Here is a 17,421-nt window from a genome sequence, read left to right on the forward strand (position 1 = left end):
CTTGTTTGGTGTTTGGTGGATTGGATGATTGAAGTTTGAAGAAACAAGACATATTGGCAATTTAACAATTCATTCATTTAACAAACAGGAGCCTCCATAGCGTGTGGAAGAACTATACACAGCCACAACAGCCCGGCACCTCCTCCTCATGCTGGTCACCAGCCTGGTCACACACTGATGTGGGATGGCATCCCATTCTTCAATCAGCATTTGCCACAAGTCAGCCAACGTCATTGTGTTGGTCACTCTGGCACGAACAGCAAGCCCAAGCTGATCCCACAAGTGTTCAATGGGGTTGAGGTCAGGACTGACTGTCAGGACTGAAATTTATATAGATTAATAAGGCAAACTTTAATATAACTTGAAATTAAAATTGTAAAAGAACAAACAAAACAGCACATGGTGCACAGGGATTATAAATCACACCCCTCTGGAGGCCATTATTTTCATGTCTCCTTCCATATGAACTATTATTGATTGGAACATAAACTTTTTTCAAGTGAATTTAGCCTCCAGAACTACATAAAACATGTAATTTAGCGAAAGTTCAGCCTAACTAATCCATTAATTCAACCTGTTATACCTTAGACAGCTTGAGTTATTTTCCCACTATGCTCACTGTACTGAGCAGTGTTGACATTGCATCATCTATAACCCTGTGACTTTCATGAGCACATTTCAGTAGCAAGCTAACCACATTAAAAATGAGCTGGTCCTGCAGTTCTCTAAGTGCTTCTGGTTCTTTCAGCAGACGAGCCTCAAGCTTCCTGGCTGGATGTATGAGTTTTGACATCTTCCATGACTCGGGTCTGGGCTATCAAAATGTCAAGTGTGATGATATTATCTAGAACTGATTTTATTCTGGATATGGAGCCATCAGAGAAGCAAGGGAAATGGAGTATACAACCACATGTAAATATAATCATGTAATCATAGAAATAATATCACTATACTACATAAAGACACCTCAGCAGCTAGTGTAACTGGTGTAAAGGTCCATTATTCTACTGGAAAAAAAATATTCTTTGAGTTGTCATAATTTTCACAAAAATCGGCCCGCTCTGCCCCATTCATAATTTATTCAGATTTATCCTTCCTCAGTTGTAGTCATCATCCTTTTCTCTCCAAAGACCTCATTAGGAACTTCACCTTTACTCATATTACTGAAATGAAACAATTTTACTAAAATGCAGTCTACGTTAATTAAAAAAATACTCAGAGGGACTGCTCCTGGAGTACGCAGTTCACACAGTCACACACCACAGTACTCATTTTTCAACATTGTAAAAAGTGTCTTCATATTCAAGTGTTTTATCTCCTGTGGTTCACTTCTGTTCAGGATATTTAATCATGCTATTCTAATTGACAACAAAAAATAAATGATTGGAGCTAACGGATATGAGACGGGAGTCTGATCATTAAATATTACATAGTGCAATTAGACTTCACCTGCTTGTCTGGTAATTAGAATGATTCAAATTCTGTATTACACAATAAATCAGAGCTGGATCCTCTTTATGGGCCATTTCAATCTTGCACAGGCCTGTTGAGTCATATTGAGTGTTGTATTGGGAAAGCACCCTGCAGCCACAAAAGTGATACTAATGGTGTTACAGTTTGAGATACAGAGCACAAGTGCTTTATCATACTTTTTGATGAGTGCATAAATATGGCTGTTTATGGCAAACAGCTTCATAATGTCACCTGCAAAGATCATTTGGAGCCACATTTTCCATTGTCTCTTGTCTATTCTCTCTATTGTTCAACTCTATCTTACCTTATAACCTGCTGGGCTTCTTGTCCCGCAGTGTTCATCAAGTATCCAACAACTACAGATGGTCTAAAAGAATAACAATAACTGGCTCTAATATAAAACTGCCCTCTTCTCATCAGAATGTCAGATAATAATGATACATTAACTAGATCAATGCTAACAAAAGTAAGTGCATGACCACAGATGAATGTGCACAGACTCCCTTTTTGTTCTTGGAATATCATCAAAGTCTCTCAGTAGTTTTGAGCCAAACATAAAGCTTGTCCCCCCCAAAGATCAAAGCCCAGCCAAGGCTTTCATGCGGCGCATTGAATTGTGCTCATAGTGAGCCACTCGCCTTTTGTTCATGCATGTAAATGGTTGTGATGAAAGGGTGATGTTGTTGCAGACAGGGACCGATCTGAGTCGTGCCGTCTGAACCTGCCTGAACGCGTGGAGCTTTCCCTCTCAAATTCCCCTTCTCTGACTATAAGCTCCTATATCTTCATGGCTCACTAAAATATTAATAAGGCCCGGAGCAATAGCAGTAAGGCCACAAAAACACATACACAGGCGTCACATGTGAGTGCACCCACATTGTTCAGAGCATGGGACTTGTATAATTTAGTGGTTCAGTGCTTTTGATATGTGGAACACTGAGCCTCAGTCACAGACTTCCTCCCCAGGGATAGTAAAGGAAACTGCAGAGCACTATAACCCTGCTGCTGCTGCTCATTGTACACAAAACACGTGAAATTGAAAATATGATTGCTGTCATTCAAACAAAAGACTGGGTTCACTGACTGCCCGGGAATCACTGGGTATTGCTTGGATGTACAATACATCGTCTGATGTTACAGTTTTATGCACTGGCCAGTAATTATTTCAGTTACCACAAAGGAGCCTGTCTGCAGTAACAAAGACAGATGTCAGCAACCAGTCATGTAGGCACAAACAGCACCAGGCAAGAGAGCTGATTTTTAGAGCATGATACCCAATTTGCTCGCAGCTGTTGCTGTTTCTGGGCTCATGATTTCCAAGACATGATTGAATTTGAATGTGCCATACATAAAGGTCATTCCTTGGTGTGTAAACAGCATATATAAAATGTTTATCATCATGTATTTTTAAGCATCTACAGAGACCCATACATTTTTGTTTGTTTTGATGAGTGAGACATTTAAAATTCACGCCCATTTTCAAAAGTCTCCAAGAGTTGTGTTTTTCTTGTGCCTGAATTTTTAAAAAATGCACTGGAGAAGAACAAATTGATGTTCACAAGGAAGAAAGAAGGAAAAAAATCATGCAAAGTGCCAAAAAGAAGATGCCAGCAGTTGTCAGTTTCAATGTTCTGAGCTGCGCTGAGCTGAGTCTACTAAGTTTGAGCTCTGTCGCTGCACATGTCAGCTCATCCCAATCCAGGGTTTGTTATGAAGGAAGCAGCAGCAGTCGCAGATTAGAACACTGTTTGTGCACAGCCTAGTTTCATTGAAAGCAGCGAATGGGAGGGGAAGAAGGCGTCTCTATTTGACAGTCTGAAATCAAGATCAGATTACTGTTCTTACACTCCCCTGTTATCACAAATGCACTAAAATTCATTTTTCATGTTTCTCTGCAGCTGTTTTTTTTTAGACTATTCCCATTTACATAATACTCCCTGTCAGAGCAGCTAGTTATATCACTGGAACAGTGAATGAAGTTGAACAAAAACAGAAAAAAAAAAGCTGTACATACAATACCGTCCATGTCACTTGGGTGTTAACCACAACAACTATTGATCCAGGTCTCCATTAACTAGTTTTCCTCTACTGCTGCTGAAGTGCAGCAGCCCCATGGGAGACTACTGTACATGGGAAGGCTGGATGAATTACTAAGGAACAAACTGGGTTCAAATCTGACTCAGGGATACTGTACATGTCTACTTATACTTTAATATATGAAACATTAGCCTATATTAAATCCTTTAAGCAAACATAAAATGTAGGGCACCATTGCAGAGTATACAGAGACATTACATAACTTTAGAATGAAAGGGGAAGAAAAGAAGCTTATTTTGACCACAGGGTGCAATTTTTTGAACACATCTGCAATCTAGTGCAATCCAATACAGTAAACCTGCAATGAACAGGACTCCAGAAGCTTATAAGGAGGAGATTCATAATTAAGGTTTGATTCATGAGTTGATTCAACATAATTACTTTAAATTATCACGTTTTTCAAAAGCAGAACAACAGCAGCACGAACACAGCACTGAGATTAATCAACTTCTCTCTGACACAGAATAAAAAAATAAAGAAATAAATTAAAAAAACCCTGCATCATAAATCTTCACAAAGTAGTTTTGCAGGGTATCGGATTGCGTGAGAGTGCACGAATCTTCGTGATGTTGTGTCCACCCCCCACAGCTACGTGTGTACACTCAGGCATCTCATAGCATTAAACACAAACACGCCACACAGACTGTTAATTCGTCGTGAATCTGTTTCAACTATCACCTGAATGAGCTGTGACACCAACTGGATTACTGACTCGCTTTCCGCAAAATGTCGACATTGGGCATGCGTCAAATTTCCAAGATCACCTTCTTTTCAGGTCTAATGAGTCATGACATTAACAGAGCCTAAAGCCTTCCTCCCACGCTTCTCCAGCCCACTCCTCTCCCCTTATTTGAGGCGCTCCTCTCCTCCAGCCTTCAGAGCAGCAGGAGCAGCTCCCAGTCAGCGCAGCTCTCTCCTGCCGCTGCGGAGCGACGGGAGTTTTAAACCTTTTTTGCAGGATATACCTTCATCTCGCCAAGATGAGGCTTCTTTTTGTTATTGTTGCGGCTCTGTTGACAGGTAGGTGCCAGAGAGATGGTTTTCTTCTAGCGTGCAGAATGCTGTAACTTAGTGAGATCAGTTCAGCACCACGGACAGAGACACCAGCAACTCTTCCACTTTCATGCATGCAACCCGTTTTCTTTTTGCAATTTGAATTCTAACATGAATACTTTGTATTTAATGCAGAAAATCTAGCGCTTCCAGTGGGAAAGGAAGGGCAGAGAGAAGATGTGGTATGTTTGTTTTTTTTTTTTAAATGTAATTCTAATGATAGTTTACTATAAAGAAATAACAATGCACAAATTGTTATCCGAATAAGAGTAGAAAGCTGCATATTTAGTTTATTTGATTGTTGCAGGTAACAAGATGTTTGGTTGAAGTCTTGTCAAAAGCTCTCTCTAAACCGGACTCACAGCTGGATCAGGAATGCAAAGACATTCTCCAAGCAGGTTTGTAACATAAGCCAAACTAGTTTTGTTTTTTTCTGATTTGGATATTATTTAATGCTCAGTCAGCCTAAATCATTCAAAGAGAAAAGTATATGGAGCTGGGAAACTGGCATGTTGATGCAGCACTCTTAAACTGTCAAGTTGCTGAGACACTGAGCTGGTAGATTCAAAGGGATTCAACAAAAAAAAAAAATACTGTATCACAGAATATCTTGGCAACCGACCGGTGACATAAATAGAGATATTAAGATTAGCATGTTCACAGTTCACATTCATGACACTTCTCTACAGATGAGATGAAATATATTCATAAGTGTTCTTGTCTTCTAACACATAGTGCAGGTTTTTAATTGAACATAAATATTAAACAAAACAGTCACTAAATCATCTGGGATTTGATCTAAGGGCTGAAATCAAATGATACATCAGTCACAACTGGCCCCTAAGAGCAATACTAAGTGGATATTTGCACTTCTTTTGATCTACCTTTTGTTCTGTCATAGGGGTTAAACATGCCCCACTGGACAAGAAGAGCGGAGAGGGGAAAGAAGAAGTGGTCAAAGGTCATGCAGAGGAGCCTGAGGCAAAGGGCGCAGATGTGAAAGACATCGAGGCGCTTCTGAAATCTGTAGAGGCAAAGAGAGATGAAATCCCCGAAGACGAGCGCAGTCAAGAATCCTGGAGTCTGGGTGATGAGAAGGAGAAGAGACATGGGAACGAGGAGGAGGATGAGCGGGAGAAGAGGAACAGCTGGAGGCCTGGAAGATACCACCAAAAGAAACACAAACGTGGAGAGGAAGAAGAGGACGGCGAGCGCAGTCAGGAGAGTTGGGGGTTAGAAAAGAGATCAGATGAAGAGGGTGATGAGAGATCAAAGAGTAACTGGAGACCTGGGAAACACCACCACCAAACAAGACACAGACGAGATGAGGAACCTTTAGGAGAAGAGAGGGAGGAGCCAGAGGAAGAGCGCAGCCAAGAGTACTGGGATGTAGACAAAAGGCATGGAAATGAAGATGAAGAGGAGAGATACAAGCGCATATGGAAACCCACCCATCGCTACCACCACAAGAAAAAGCTCCACAAACGTGGCGATGAAGCATCTGAGGAAGAGGAAGACGACGATCGAAGCCAGGAATCTTGGGGTCTTGATGATCAGAGAGACAAGAGGGAATGGAGGACTAGAAGGCCCCACCAGAGGAGACACAAACGTGACGAAGAGCTCTCAGAGGAAGCCAGGGAAGAACCGGATGAAGAGCGCAGCCAGGAATCTTGGGGTCTTGATGATCAGAGAGACAAGAGGGAATGGAGGACTAGAAGGCCCCACCAGAGGAGACACAAACGTGACGAAGAGCTCTCAGAGGAAGCCAGGGAAGAGCCCGATGAAGAGCGTAGCCAGGAGTACTGGGATTTTGACACCGGAAGAGACAAGCGGGACTGGAGGCCTGGCAGGTTCCACCAGAGGAGACACAAACGTGATGAAGAGCTCTCAGAGGAAGCTAGGGAAGAGCCCGATGAAGAGCGCAGCCAGGAGTACTGGGATTTTGACACCGGAAGAGACAAGCGGGACTGGAGGCCTGGCAGGTTCCACCAGAGGAGACACAAACGTGACGAAGAGCTCTCAGAGGACGAGAGAGAAGAGCCGGACGGGGATCGCAGCCAGGAGTACTGGGGTTTTGACAAAAGACACGGAACAGACGAGGAAGAAATAGAAAAACGTATATGGAAACCAACACACCGATACCACCATAAGAAGAAATTTCACAAGCGTGGCGGAGGATCATCAGAAGAAGAGGAAGAACAGAGGAATGATTCAGATGATTTTGAGGAAGACAGGGACGAAGCTCTGAGGTACTTCTATCTTTCTTTAAATCTAACTTCTACTATTTAATTCAGCAAGTATTCTGTATCCTGGAGCACAAAACATTGCAGAGTCCAGTAATAGCAGTCACCAATCAATAGGGAAGAAATGAGCCCCTTGAGCATGTGTGCATGTGACATGAAAACTACTGGGAGTACAGCGTCTAATTGAGGTTGTTTTTCAGGTATCTTGCAGAGAAGCGCAATCCATGGATTTACAGAGGCTTCTACCATCCTGCCTGGTTTAAAAGGGATTCAGAAGACCACACTGCAACCTCAAACAAGGTAGGCATGACGTGATGAAACCTAATTTTACGCTAATTTAAAATAATGTATCGTATTTTGATTTTACTGTTAATAACCAGTACGGATTTGATTGTCAGATTATTATTTTGGCCTACATTATACAGTTCAGACATTCTGCTTTTAATGTGTGCAGATGACCGAACTGGCCAAGTTGCTGAACTATAAAATAAACCAGCTGGCCAACCAGTCTCATCAAGAGGAGCCAAAGAGAAGCACACATCAGAGAGCACTTACCCCGCAGGAGGTAAAAACTGCATTCACTAACGGCGAAGAAAAAAAGCTTTATGACTGATTTGAGGATATATTTGCTGTCACGTCCACTTTCTCAAACCTTAAACTAGACCACTGAACTCAAATTCAAAGAAATACACTATGTTACCCAACAGTACATGCTGTAATTCATGATAAAACATAGAGCCTTCGACAGCACTATTTAACAGCCAGGGTTCAAGCAAAAAACAGGCAATTTAAAAATATTATATATCATACACTGTATATATCGCCTATATTTCTTTCTGTAGGCGTGTCAATAAACAAATTTCCAACTTATATTCAGCTGACCTATTAAAGCCATGAAGCACATCAAGTACTTCCTACACGCTGTTTCACTGGGAGAGAAAGAAGTCGTGCTCATTATGGAAATCTCCAGTCTGCATGGAGATGTTAGGGTTTAGCCTTCAGAACCACAGAGCATCGGTAAATATGCATCTGTGCAAATGCACATCAGAAACTGTCCCTCATGAGCATGTCTCGTATTCATGAAGGCTCAATGTAACCAGTATATTCATGGACAGTGATTTCCTCTTCAACTCTGGCATACTTACAGGAACAAAACAGTGCAACAGCGTTCTTCTTTGCAGCGTCTCTTTTCAGCACTTGTTCTCTCAGCTTCTTTGTCTGCTTTTTCCATGTCCCCTCTCCACACCAGTGTTTTATGACTGCTGCAGCAATCACGTTAAGACCCTCATAATTATAACCTCCCAGAGCAATCTGGGGAAGTCATAATATCGCCATTAAAGAGAGCGATGGCCTGTGGAGATCCCCCTATGTTGTCACATACTTAAAAGCAGATAAAATCAGGAGGAAGAGGAGGCATAGTGATTTATTAGTTCTAGCACAACAACTCTAGGGATAATAAGAAAATATTTAACCTAAATGACCAATTATGCATATTGTGCAAATTTTGGAACAGGCAAGGGAAAACAAGGATAGTTTATGATCATTTAATCCAGATTTATACTCCACACATGGTCAAAAAAACACTGACTGTTCAGATGTCATCACAACAATTGATGGTATTTAGTTGCTGATGTATAAATACTTATTGTTTTTCAGGAAAAAGAGCTGGAAAACCTGGTGGCAATGGACATGGAGCTGCAGAAAATTGCTGCCAAGTTGCATGACAACAATGAATAAAACAGGATGGACAACATTTTAAGACACCATCAACTATCAGTGGATAAAAGCTGCTGTCTTACTGTATGTCTACCAATTTAGTGTGCTTACAGTGTTAGAAAAGGACAAAAAAGTCCATAAAAAAAACCTGGAGCCTTGCCAAAAACATTTTATGAACATGTTTATCATTGTATTAGTGATATTTTGATGTTATCAAATTAACCAGCATGGGAATGGTTTTGATGTTTATATATAGTAAAGAGAAATATTAAAATAATATATCTAAGACAAATGATTCAAATAATTGTGTTCTGAAGAGTTTGTTCAGTTTGCACTCAATAAAAGGAGTTATTCTGGGACCAAACAAATATCTCTCAAATTATTTCTTGATAATTTAAAAAAAAAAATCTTCACACATCATGCTCTTTAGTACTATTTTTTTTAATTCTGTGCAGATACAGATGCAGCCCACAGTGATGCTGCATTAGCAACTGGTGTGTAACAAATGGCACTTTCTGCAGAGGGATAACAAAATAAAATAGTAGCCAATCTAGAAGCTGGAGAGCATTAACAACAAAATAATATTGTTTATACACCTGGTTTCAAGGCATGAGACACAAACCTGTCAGTTATTCTCAACACACAAAGGATTATTTCAGCAGTTCCTTACGTAACACATACACTGAACTCAGACAGCCTAAACTGGCTTTTAGATTACTCCTCAGCATTACGCCTTCATCTGCACCGATCTGAATATACGGGAGAGACGGGAGAAAGTGTTCTGATGAATGCAAACCAGACAATCCGTCTCCCATACTCCACATGTGTCAAATCAGTTCAGCAGAAAGGGAAGTCAATGCTGGAGGGAATCCCTATAGGCCATTGGTAATGTGCCCTTAAAGATTTGATGCTTCTGCATTTGTTTATTCTACAGTGTCTGTCAGTTTCAGTCTCTTTGGTGCTGGTTCCTCGGTTCTCCGGGGGCCTGCAGGTTTGGAGTGGTCCGTGGCAACCGTTGTCCCTGAGAGGAGGTAACCCCCACCCCCACTCATCAGTAGCACAGGATGCGTCCTGTTAGGCAACACCTAGGGACACAACACAGACATACAGTCAGGAGACATTAATTCTACAGGAAGGGCACGGGGAAACGCTTTGGTCCTGAGGGGGAAGGGCTCTTTGCCGATTCATTCAAGTATGCAAACACGTTTGCAGTTGCTGCTTGGTACATATAATTCTGAGAGAAGGAGAAAAGTAGGGTAGACACTGAGAGAAAACACTGGAAGAGTCTCAACCAGCACTACTTGAGAGCCATAACAAATATCTGATCGCAAAGAACTGATGCTGCCAAAAGCAGAATATTGCTATCACAGATTGAGCTGAGGCCTGAGGTGCAACACAAGCTGTAAACAACACTGACATATTATCATCTTGGCGAACATGTTAGAAAACAGTGGCTTATTTACACATCCAGCAAATACAGAGAAAGATTAACACTTATTTGGAGCCGTGTTTGTGTCTACCTACTGAATGTAATTCCAATATTCACTCTAGTTTTAGCTGTTTTTCTCTTCACCAGCTCCTGATGGAAATATCTGTCTCCTTAGCTGCCAAATGCTCCACTATGTTCACCAGTTGGCTGCTGGTCTGCTATTTGATACAGGGCAGGTAGCGTACAATGAGTCTACTGCTGCCTGAGATGTCCAAAAAATAAATCAAAAACAGTGAGGCTGTGGGCCGTGAAACCAAAAACCAAAAAGAGCTGAAATGACCCATTTCATATTACACATGGTCATTTGATCCATATTAATTAGAGCAGCTTCAACAATACAACTCAGAAAAGATGACTGTTTAAAGTTTACCTGGTAATGTCTGAGCCAAGTGTCTGTGAGTCTGAGGTTGATGGTACCGCCGTGTTCCCTGAGTTTCGTGTAGCACTCAATAAGAGGCTGCAAAAATGGAGAGGGAAGAGATGGAAAGGAGGCATTAAGAGAGGGGACTGCAGAGTCAACGAGTCGAGTAATCTCTTTCAGCAACATAAGCACAACAGAGGTAACAAGTGAAGGTACGTGATAGGCATTGTAACTCCATGCCGGTGACTGGGATGTCCGCTGCAGTAAAGTAATAAGGATATTTCCCGCTGGAACTCTAAGCACTAAAAACCTGTGTGCAGCGACAGCTAATGAGAGATCCATCTAAGATAGCTAATTATCCTCAGTCAGTAGGGGACATCAACAGTGTTGTTGTGGTTCATGTAAATATCACTACTCATGATGCTCTTACCTCTTTGTATTGGGAGTACACTACAAAAGGCCTGGAGGGGGAGAGGAATTTCAGCAGGCCCATCAGGACTGGACAGGGGTGAAACCGACTGGCTATGACCAACCTGCAAGTGGGGAAACAAAACAGATGATCTAGCAAACTTGTCTGGTATGAAAAACACTGTCAACAGTACATTTTGTTAATGGAAGTGTGTAGGTAGGCAATATCGTAATTTAGCTTATCGGTGCCGTTATGTGACTTGTGACCAGAAGGCTTAGAAATTTAGCACCCTTTGAAGACATTCATCTCGTATTTTATGTAGCTGGATGAGAGTCAGTAAAAGAGGTTGATTTAGGACAGACAGGGAAATTGTGCTCTGTGGTGGTGTTTATGATACAGCTGCTATGATATAGTGGAGACCAAGATGAAAAATCAATAAGCTAACCAGATCAATACTTGTACTTTTGACTCGGATGTCAGCCTCACAACACTTCATCCATCAATCATTAAGAGGCTATAAAGCAACTTCTTCATTTCATATGACAGGAAACTGCAAAGCAATCACTTTGTTCACCTTGTAAGGGCACAATGTGTCAATCATTGGGTTTGAGCTCAGAAGGCGGCAAATGATTTATTAAGACTTTTATGGAAAGCTGAACAATATTCAGACACAGATGCTTTAATCATTCATCAGCTTTTTAATCACTGTAGATATATTTTAATTGCAGTTGTTCATTACATGGTACGATTCAGAACTGATAAAGCAGGGGTGGGAGAGAAAGAGGCTGATGCTGAACAGACTAGAACAGTGCACAGGATAAGAGATGTGTAAGCAGGAGCTAAATCAGACACCAACCCGTCTGCATTTCTGCCCTCCAGCAGGGCAGCAGCCGCTGCCAGCTTCTTCCGCTTCTCTTCCAGCTTCACCTTTTTTTCCTGAGCCTAAAAAAACCCCCCAAAAAACAATGAAGTCAGGACACCAATTCTCTCCTAGATTTCAGTTTGATATTTCTATTTGTACTATCTTCAAATAAAATTATTACTTTGTATTTTGGTAATATTCTGACTTTCAACAGTGTCATTTCTGTTATATAGTTTCATATTCACATATTATCTTGTTCCTGTTAATTACATATATAAAAGCAAAAAAAGACTTCCGAAGGATGTCTTAAGTGAGGTTAGTAAATATCAGACATACTTTGGCTTCTTTGCGTCTCTCCTTCTCCTCTTTTTCCTGGTCCTGGCCATCATCGGTGCCAGTGTTTGTCTCCATGCTCTGTTCCTCTGGACTGCCCTGCTGCTCTGACTCAGGCTGGGTTTCTCCCTCCTCAGTGGCCAAGTTGGACTGCTTTGAATCTGTAATGTTGGAGGAGATAATCTATGTCAGAGGCATTTCTAAATTAAGTGACTTAATTATTTAGTCTATAAATACAGGTCTGAGACAACTAGTCAAGATACTTCTATTTTGCATTTGTTTCAAATGTAATACTATTTTTTTTCTCATTACAAATGATAATATCAGCTTAACAATTTGAGTGAAAGGTTGAATCTTTGAAAAATGTACATGAATTTCAGAATATCTTCATTTTGTCTACCTTTTGCTTTAATGACAGCATGTGCTTGAGCTGGCATGCACTGATGACCCATGTTATCCCAGCATGATTTGACAATCAAGAGCTTCTTGTAATGTCACACAATGCTTGGTGTGCCTCCATAAATATTCAATGAGATTGAGGTCACGTGATGTGGAGGAAAGTCAGGACTCCTTGGTCTTCAAGTAGTTCTTGCAAAACTTTGAGTTGTTTGTGGTCATTATCCTGCTGCAGTATGAATCCTTCTCCACAGAGATGCGAACCAGAGGCTATAGCATGTCTGAAGAATTGGAGTGTTAGTTCTCCTTGGTCAGGGTGTAGTCAATTCAGTGCAGGTGTGCAACTCCAGAGTAGGCAAAACACCCTCAGGCTTGAATATTTTCACCACCATGTTTCACTGTGGGTTTGATACACTGCAGTATCATTCTCCTTCCTGTTCATCTCCTTACATGCACCCTTCTGTTACTGAAATAAATCTCAAACTAGGATTCATCAGTAAATGGCACTTTTTCCCCAGTCATCCACTGTGATATGCTGGTATTTCTTATCCCACCCCAAGCGTTTGGCCTTGTTTCCCCTTCCGAGAAGTGGTTTAGAAACTGTTACTCGTCCTCTGAGACCACAACAAAACAGCCTTCTTTTGACAGTACTTTTGCTGATTGGAGTCTTGCGTTCCTTACTTATTTATTTAAATTCTGTATCTTTGATGAAGTTGCTTTTCTATCCCTCAGGGAACTAAGCTTGATGTATTGATCTTCTGATGGTGTGGTCACTTTTGGACTGCCTGATTGTGCTTTGGATACGACTGATGCAGTGTCTGCAAAGAATTTCAGAGTTCCATGCACTGCCCCCTTAGAAACCTTTTAGTCTAGACACAATTTGATGCTGAGAAAGCCCCTCTTTGCTTAGAATAACAATTTGACTTGACACTTGCCATGTTTTCCACTATCACAATGCTACTTATTTAGCAATGATTTGCTGGAAACTTGAGGCACAACCATATTTATAACAGATGAACACTGGCTGCAAAGTAGCTATTTGATCTACTAGGTAGTAGATCAAATCCAGTGTGTGTCATCTGAACACATGCTTCAATGGAAGGGGTATAACTCAAGGAAATCTGACCTTTTGTACTAAGGAGTTAAGTTGGTCAATGCCACAAATTTGCTAAAATTTGATTGCTGACCTAGAAATAGTGTATAATCTTAAATATTACTTCTTCGTTCTACATGTAATGACTTCCTGTGTTTTTTAAATGTTTCTGAATCCTAAAACTTTCTGATTATTTCCAGGTTTACGTGAAAATATGAGAGATTTTCCTACCAGCACTACTGGTGTCTTTGGCAGTGGTGTCCAGTGTGCCTGCCAGCAGAGCGTTGACATGGCAGATGGGAAAGTCGTGCAGCATATTGTGAAAATGCGCAGGGAAGCCAAAGCTCTCAACACCCGCCCGAACTGGCCCACCTCCTGGGTACATTTGGATTACTGAGCCGTAGCCTGGATGAGGAGGTAGGAGAGACTAATTATACAAACAGACGGCAAGGCTTTTTTTCAGAAAGGACAAAAAGACACTGTATGAAAAAAAAAAAGGATAAAGAACTTTGTTTAAATACATGAACACTGCAGATCAGTTCACAGATTGACCTTACCTCCCATTCTCTCCATGACAGATCCCAGCACGAGGCCAGCGCAAGTCTCAAACACCAAAACTTTGCTGCCAGCGTGGATGTTAGCCAGAGTCAGCATCTGGGAGAGCGTGTCATACCGCAGGTGGCTGCATCACACAAAAACACATACGTCATATAATCATCTCTTTCTGCTGCACGAAGACAGTCTTTCACACATACTGTTAATCCATGTGCTGACTCACCAGATCTTCCCTGGTTCTCGGCCATGGTACATCATAGCCAGGATGCGACAGGACGGTTTTAGAATAGTCACGATATTTTCATACCTGCAACAGCACAAGATGGGAATAACAAATTACATTGAATAAAGCATGCTATATTATTTTAGGCACAAAACTAATTGTGGGTGTATCACTGGAAGTGACTCACTTCTTCTTTTTCTTCTTGATGTACTTATCTTGGGCATACTCAGTCTTATCTTTGAATGTCGAGCTGTTATCTATTAGCTGCTGAATGATTTCCTGTGAAGTACAAACATATATTAATCATTAAACACTTACACATTAAATACTACATCGCCAACTAGTCTCTCCTCTGTCACATCTCAGCATTTAACGAGATTATCTAAAGGATGAGGCTCCAATGAAAAGACAAAAAACAAACAATGCATCTCAAAATACGTTTTTAATAACTTCCCTACCCTGCCTGTGGCACTCAGCCCCAAATCCATTTATTCCAACTTTAAAAGTGAACCTTAAAAAATGGTCACAATTATATTGCTTTATTTTTGGAAAAAACAACCTAATTTCTAAAACAGCTAGGCACTGTGGATTTTATCAAACGTTTTTCACACAGGGGTAAATAGTGCATTTGCACCAATGAAAGGTGCCTGGTAAAACCGCCACAACAGGGCCCTAAGTCACTCGCCAGACCATTCTTCTCTGTAGTTCCCCAGTGGTGGAACAAGTTACCAAACCCTCTCCATCTTTAAGAAAAAGCTAAAGACCTGACTCTTTCGTTAACACCTCCACACCTAATGGACTTATAATTTTTTTTTTTTTTAAATTGTTATCCACTTCTATGCACTACCTGTTGGCACCTCTGTCCTATGAGACCTGAACTTAGCTTTATGGCACTTACTTGCATTATTCTCTCCTGACTAGATGTGTATGTCATTTTGGATAAAAGTGAAATGAAATTGTAACATTGTTGGGATCTATTTTCAGCTGCGGATTATTATCCATTTGGTGCTTTTGACAGTATTTATGGCACCATGGCATGACAGTGTCTGTGGGATTGACTCAAAATAAACTACAGTGCAAGAGTGTGGCTCTGTTTTTTTTTTCAAATATAATTTTTGGACAACAATGGAGCACAGTACAGTAAGATGTATGTGTTAGGATGATCAATTCATTGATGATTTTGGTCTTATCATGGGATTTGATTACAATAAGTAAAATGCAGAATATTATCAGTAAGTTTACAGCATTAACCCAACACCTGGCACTACTGCTCTACTTCCCCACTCATATATGTAATTGCAAGGGTTGCTGATGTACCTGACCCTTCAGACCTTGCTCTTTGAGCGTCTCGATGTCATCCCTGGTTAGTTTCTGTGATTTCCCATCATCTACAATGTTTCTGTTGTCTGTGCCTGCCTCCTTGGCATCTGTAAAGAACAAAAGGAAAATAGTTATCAGAATGAAAGAGTAAATATTCCTTTAAAATTTTCATAAATGCAGCTTAACAAGAACATATACAAATGTGAGTGATGTATGGTTTTGAGCAGCAGGATACACACCTGAGGAGCTCTCTGTGTTCTTGGGCGTTTGAGGCTGCAGATTCCCTCCAGACACAATCTCAAACGTAGTACTGTACAGCTGTCCCACTGCATTGTCCAGGAAGAACCACTGCTTCTCAAAAATCACCTTCCTGTGAGTTCACATCAAACAAAAATCAATGGACAGGCCTCATCATAGCCATCAATGAGGTATACCACACATAAATGTTGGAATACATAATTAGCCTTTCTAAGAGCTTTATTAATGTTTCTCAAGCAGTGAGAGAAGGTGAAATCAATTAGTAATTTCAAAATGTATCACTAGTGACATGCTTAGGTTTAGCTACCCCAGTTTGTTGCTCTCATATAACAATAATAATAATGATAACTGAGGCTAAGGTTTACTTATTTAAAAGGCGTGTTTTTTTTTTAATAGTATTTGACTTACTTTCTCGTTTGAATTTGCACAGCTTTAAAGATATCTCCACGTTTCAACACAACGTAGTCGCCCTCTTTAATTCTGTACTGGGACTCTTCGTCTCCGTTATCCGCCATAATAGGGCAGATAAACCAACTCGCTAGTCGACTGCGAGATAACTGTCACCTTTAGCAAAGTACACAAGAGTCGCCGTTAACAAGGCACGGTTCAAGAAAAGGCACTTAACCTCCCTGAAGTAAAAGCAAAACACGGTAAGTCACTATTTCCACGTGTTAGCTTGCATTTCCGTAGCTTCCCGGTACGACTAGACGAAAGCAGATCGGAGACGGCGGCGTGCGTCAACGTATTCGTCTGTGATTGGCTGGAAGGGGCGGCGCTGAGCTTTCTAGCCAATAGCAGCGAAGTGCGATTATTCGGGTATAAGTGTAGATTTCAGAGTAGTCGATACACATAGACTTCAATTGAATCCAATTCTCGAAATGTACCATCTTTACAGAAGGGAGGGGGCGCTACGAACGGAGAGTTGAGCTTTCCAAACGGGAGAAAAAGGTTTTACTGAGATGTAACTAGTTGTCTATTGTTATGACCATGGAGTGGTGGATATCCCAGGTTTGCCATTTACATGACTTAATCTTGGTAAACATGTCAACATGTCAACTTAGTAAAGAGAAGATAGGACCATACAGCACTCCTTTTAAATCTAAAGTCATACTAAACAGTACAAGCAGTACGTTTCATTATTTGTGTCTTTGAAACTGATATATTGTATATATGATATATGGTATCTGAGAGGATAAATTTTCCAAATATGTTTTTCTTACATGTACTCTTACTGTACAATTAATATACCAAATAAATGAAATATATTGCAAAGTATACCAATTATTTCAGATGTTAAAAACTATGACAAAGTTCAGGTTACATGCAAGTCAGGTTAGATGAAGCATCAATACTTTGTCAAGGCTTACTTTTAGATTCTTGCATGATACATTTCTGAGCAATATGTCGAATGTAAACTGGATTTTGTGTCAATGAATACACTTAACTTCCTATCTATCAACATGGGAGCTGATACTGCCGAATTGCGTTTCAGTTAATGGTTTGTAGGGTGGCAGGTGTGCACCCAGCCTGGGTGGGTGCA

The 17,421-nt window shown here is 40.7% G+C and overlaps 2 protein-coding genes across 2 annotated transcripts; one reads left to right on the plus strand and one right to left on the minus strand.

Moving 5' to 3' along the window:
• The first annotated feature begins 4,246 nt into the window (after window positions 1-4,246).
• chgb (chromogranin B) lies at window positions 4,247-8,960 on the plus strand. Its single transcript, XM_067571997.1, has 7 exons — window positions 4,247-4,590; window positions 4,759-4,805; window positions 4,931-5,021; window positions 5,525-6,872; window positions 7,067-7,166; window positions 7,321-7,431; window positions 8,523-8,960. Exons 1-7 carry the CDS (start codon window positions 4,551-4,553, stop codon window positions 8,601-8,603), a joined length of 1,818 nt encoding a protein of 605 aa, XP_067428098.1. The 5' UTR covers window positions 4,247-4,550; the 3' UTR covers window positions 8,604-8,960.
• A 44-nt stretch (window positions 8,961-9,004) lies between these two features.
• On the minus strand, window positions 9,005-16,608 carry trmt6 (tRNA methyltransferase 6 non-catalytic subunit). The gene is made up of 12 exons (XM_067571998.1): window positions 16,290-16,608; window positions 15,863-15,993; window positions 15,621-15,730; window positions 14,491-14,582; window positions 14,304-14,387; window positions 14,083-14,207; window positions 13,757-13,930; window positions 12,040-12,197; window positions 11,698-11,783; window positions 10,863-10,965; window positions 10,442-10,528; window positions 9,005-9,667 (listed from the first exon to the last, which is right to left on the minus strand). Exons 1-12 carry the CDS (start codon window positions 16,394-16,396, stop codon window positions 9,506-9,508), a joined length of 1,419 nt encoding a protein of 472 aa, XP_067428099.1. The 5' UTR covers window positions 16,397-16,608; the 3' UTR covers window positions 9,005-9,505.
• Between the last annotated feature and the right edge of the window lie 813 nt (window positions 16,609-17,421).

Source organism: Thunnus thynnus, chromosome 18 (genome assembly GCF_963924715.1).
Source record: "Thunnus thynnus chromosome 18, fThuThy2.1, whole genome shotgun sequence".
Classification (NCBI taxonomy): Eukaryota; Metazoa; Chordata; class Actinopteri; order Scombriformes; family Scombridae; genus Thunnus; species Thunnus thynnus.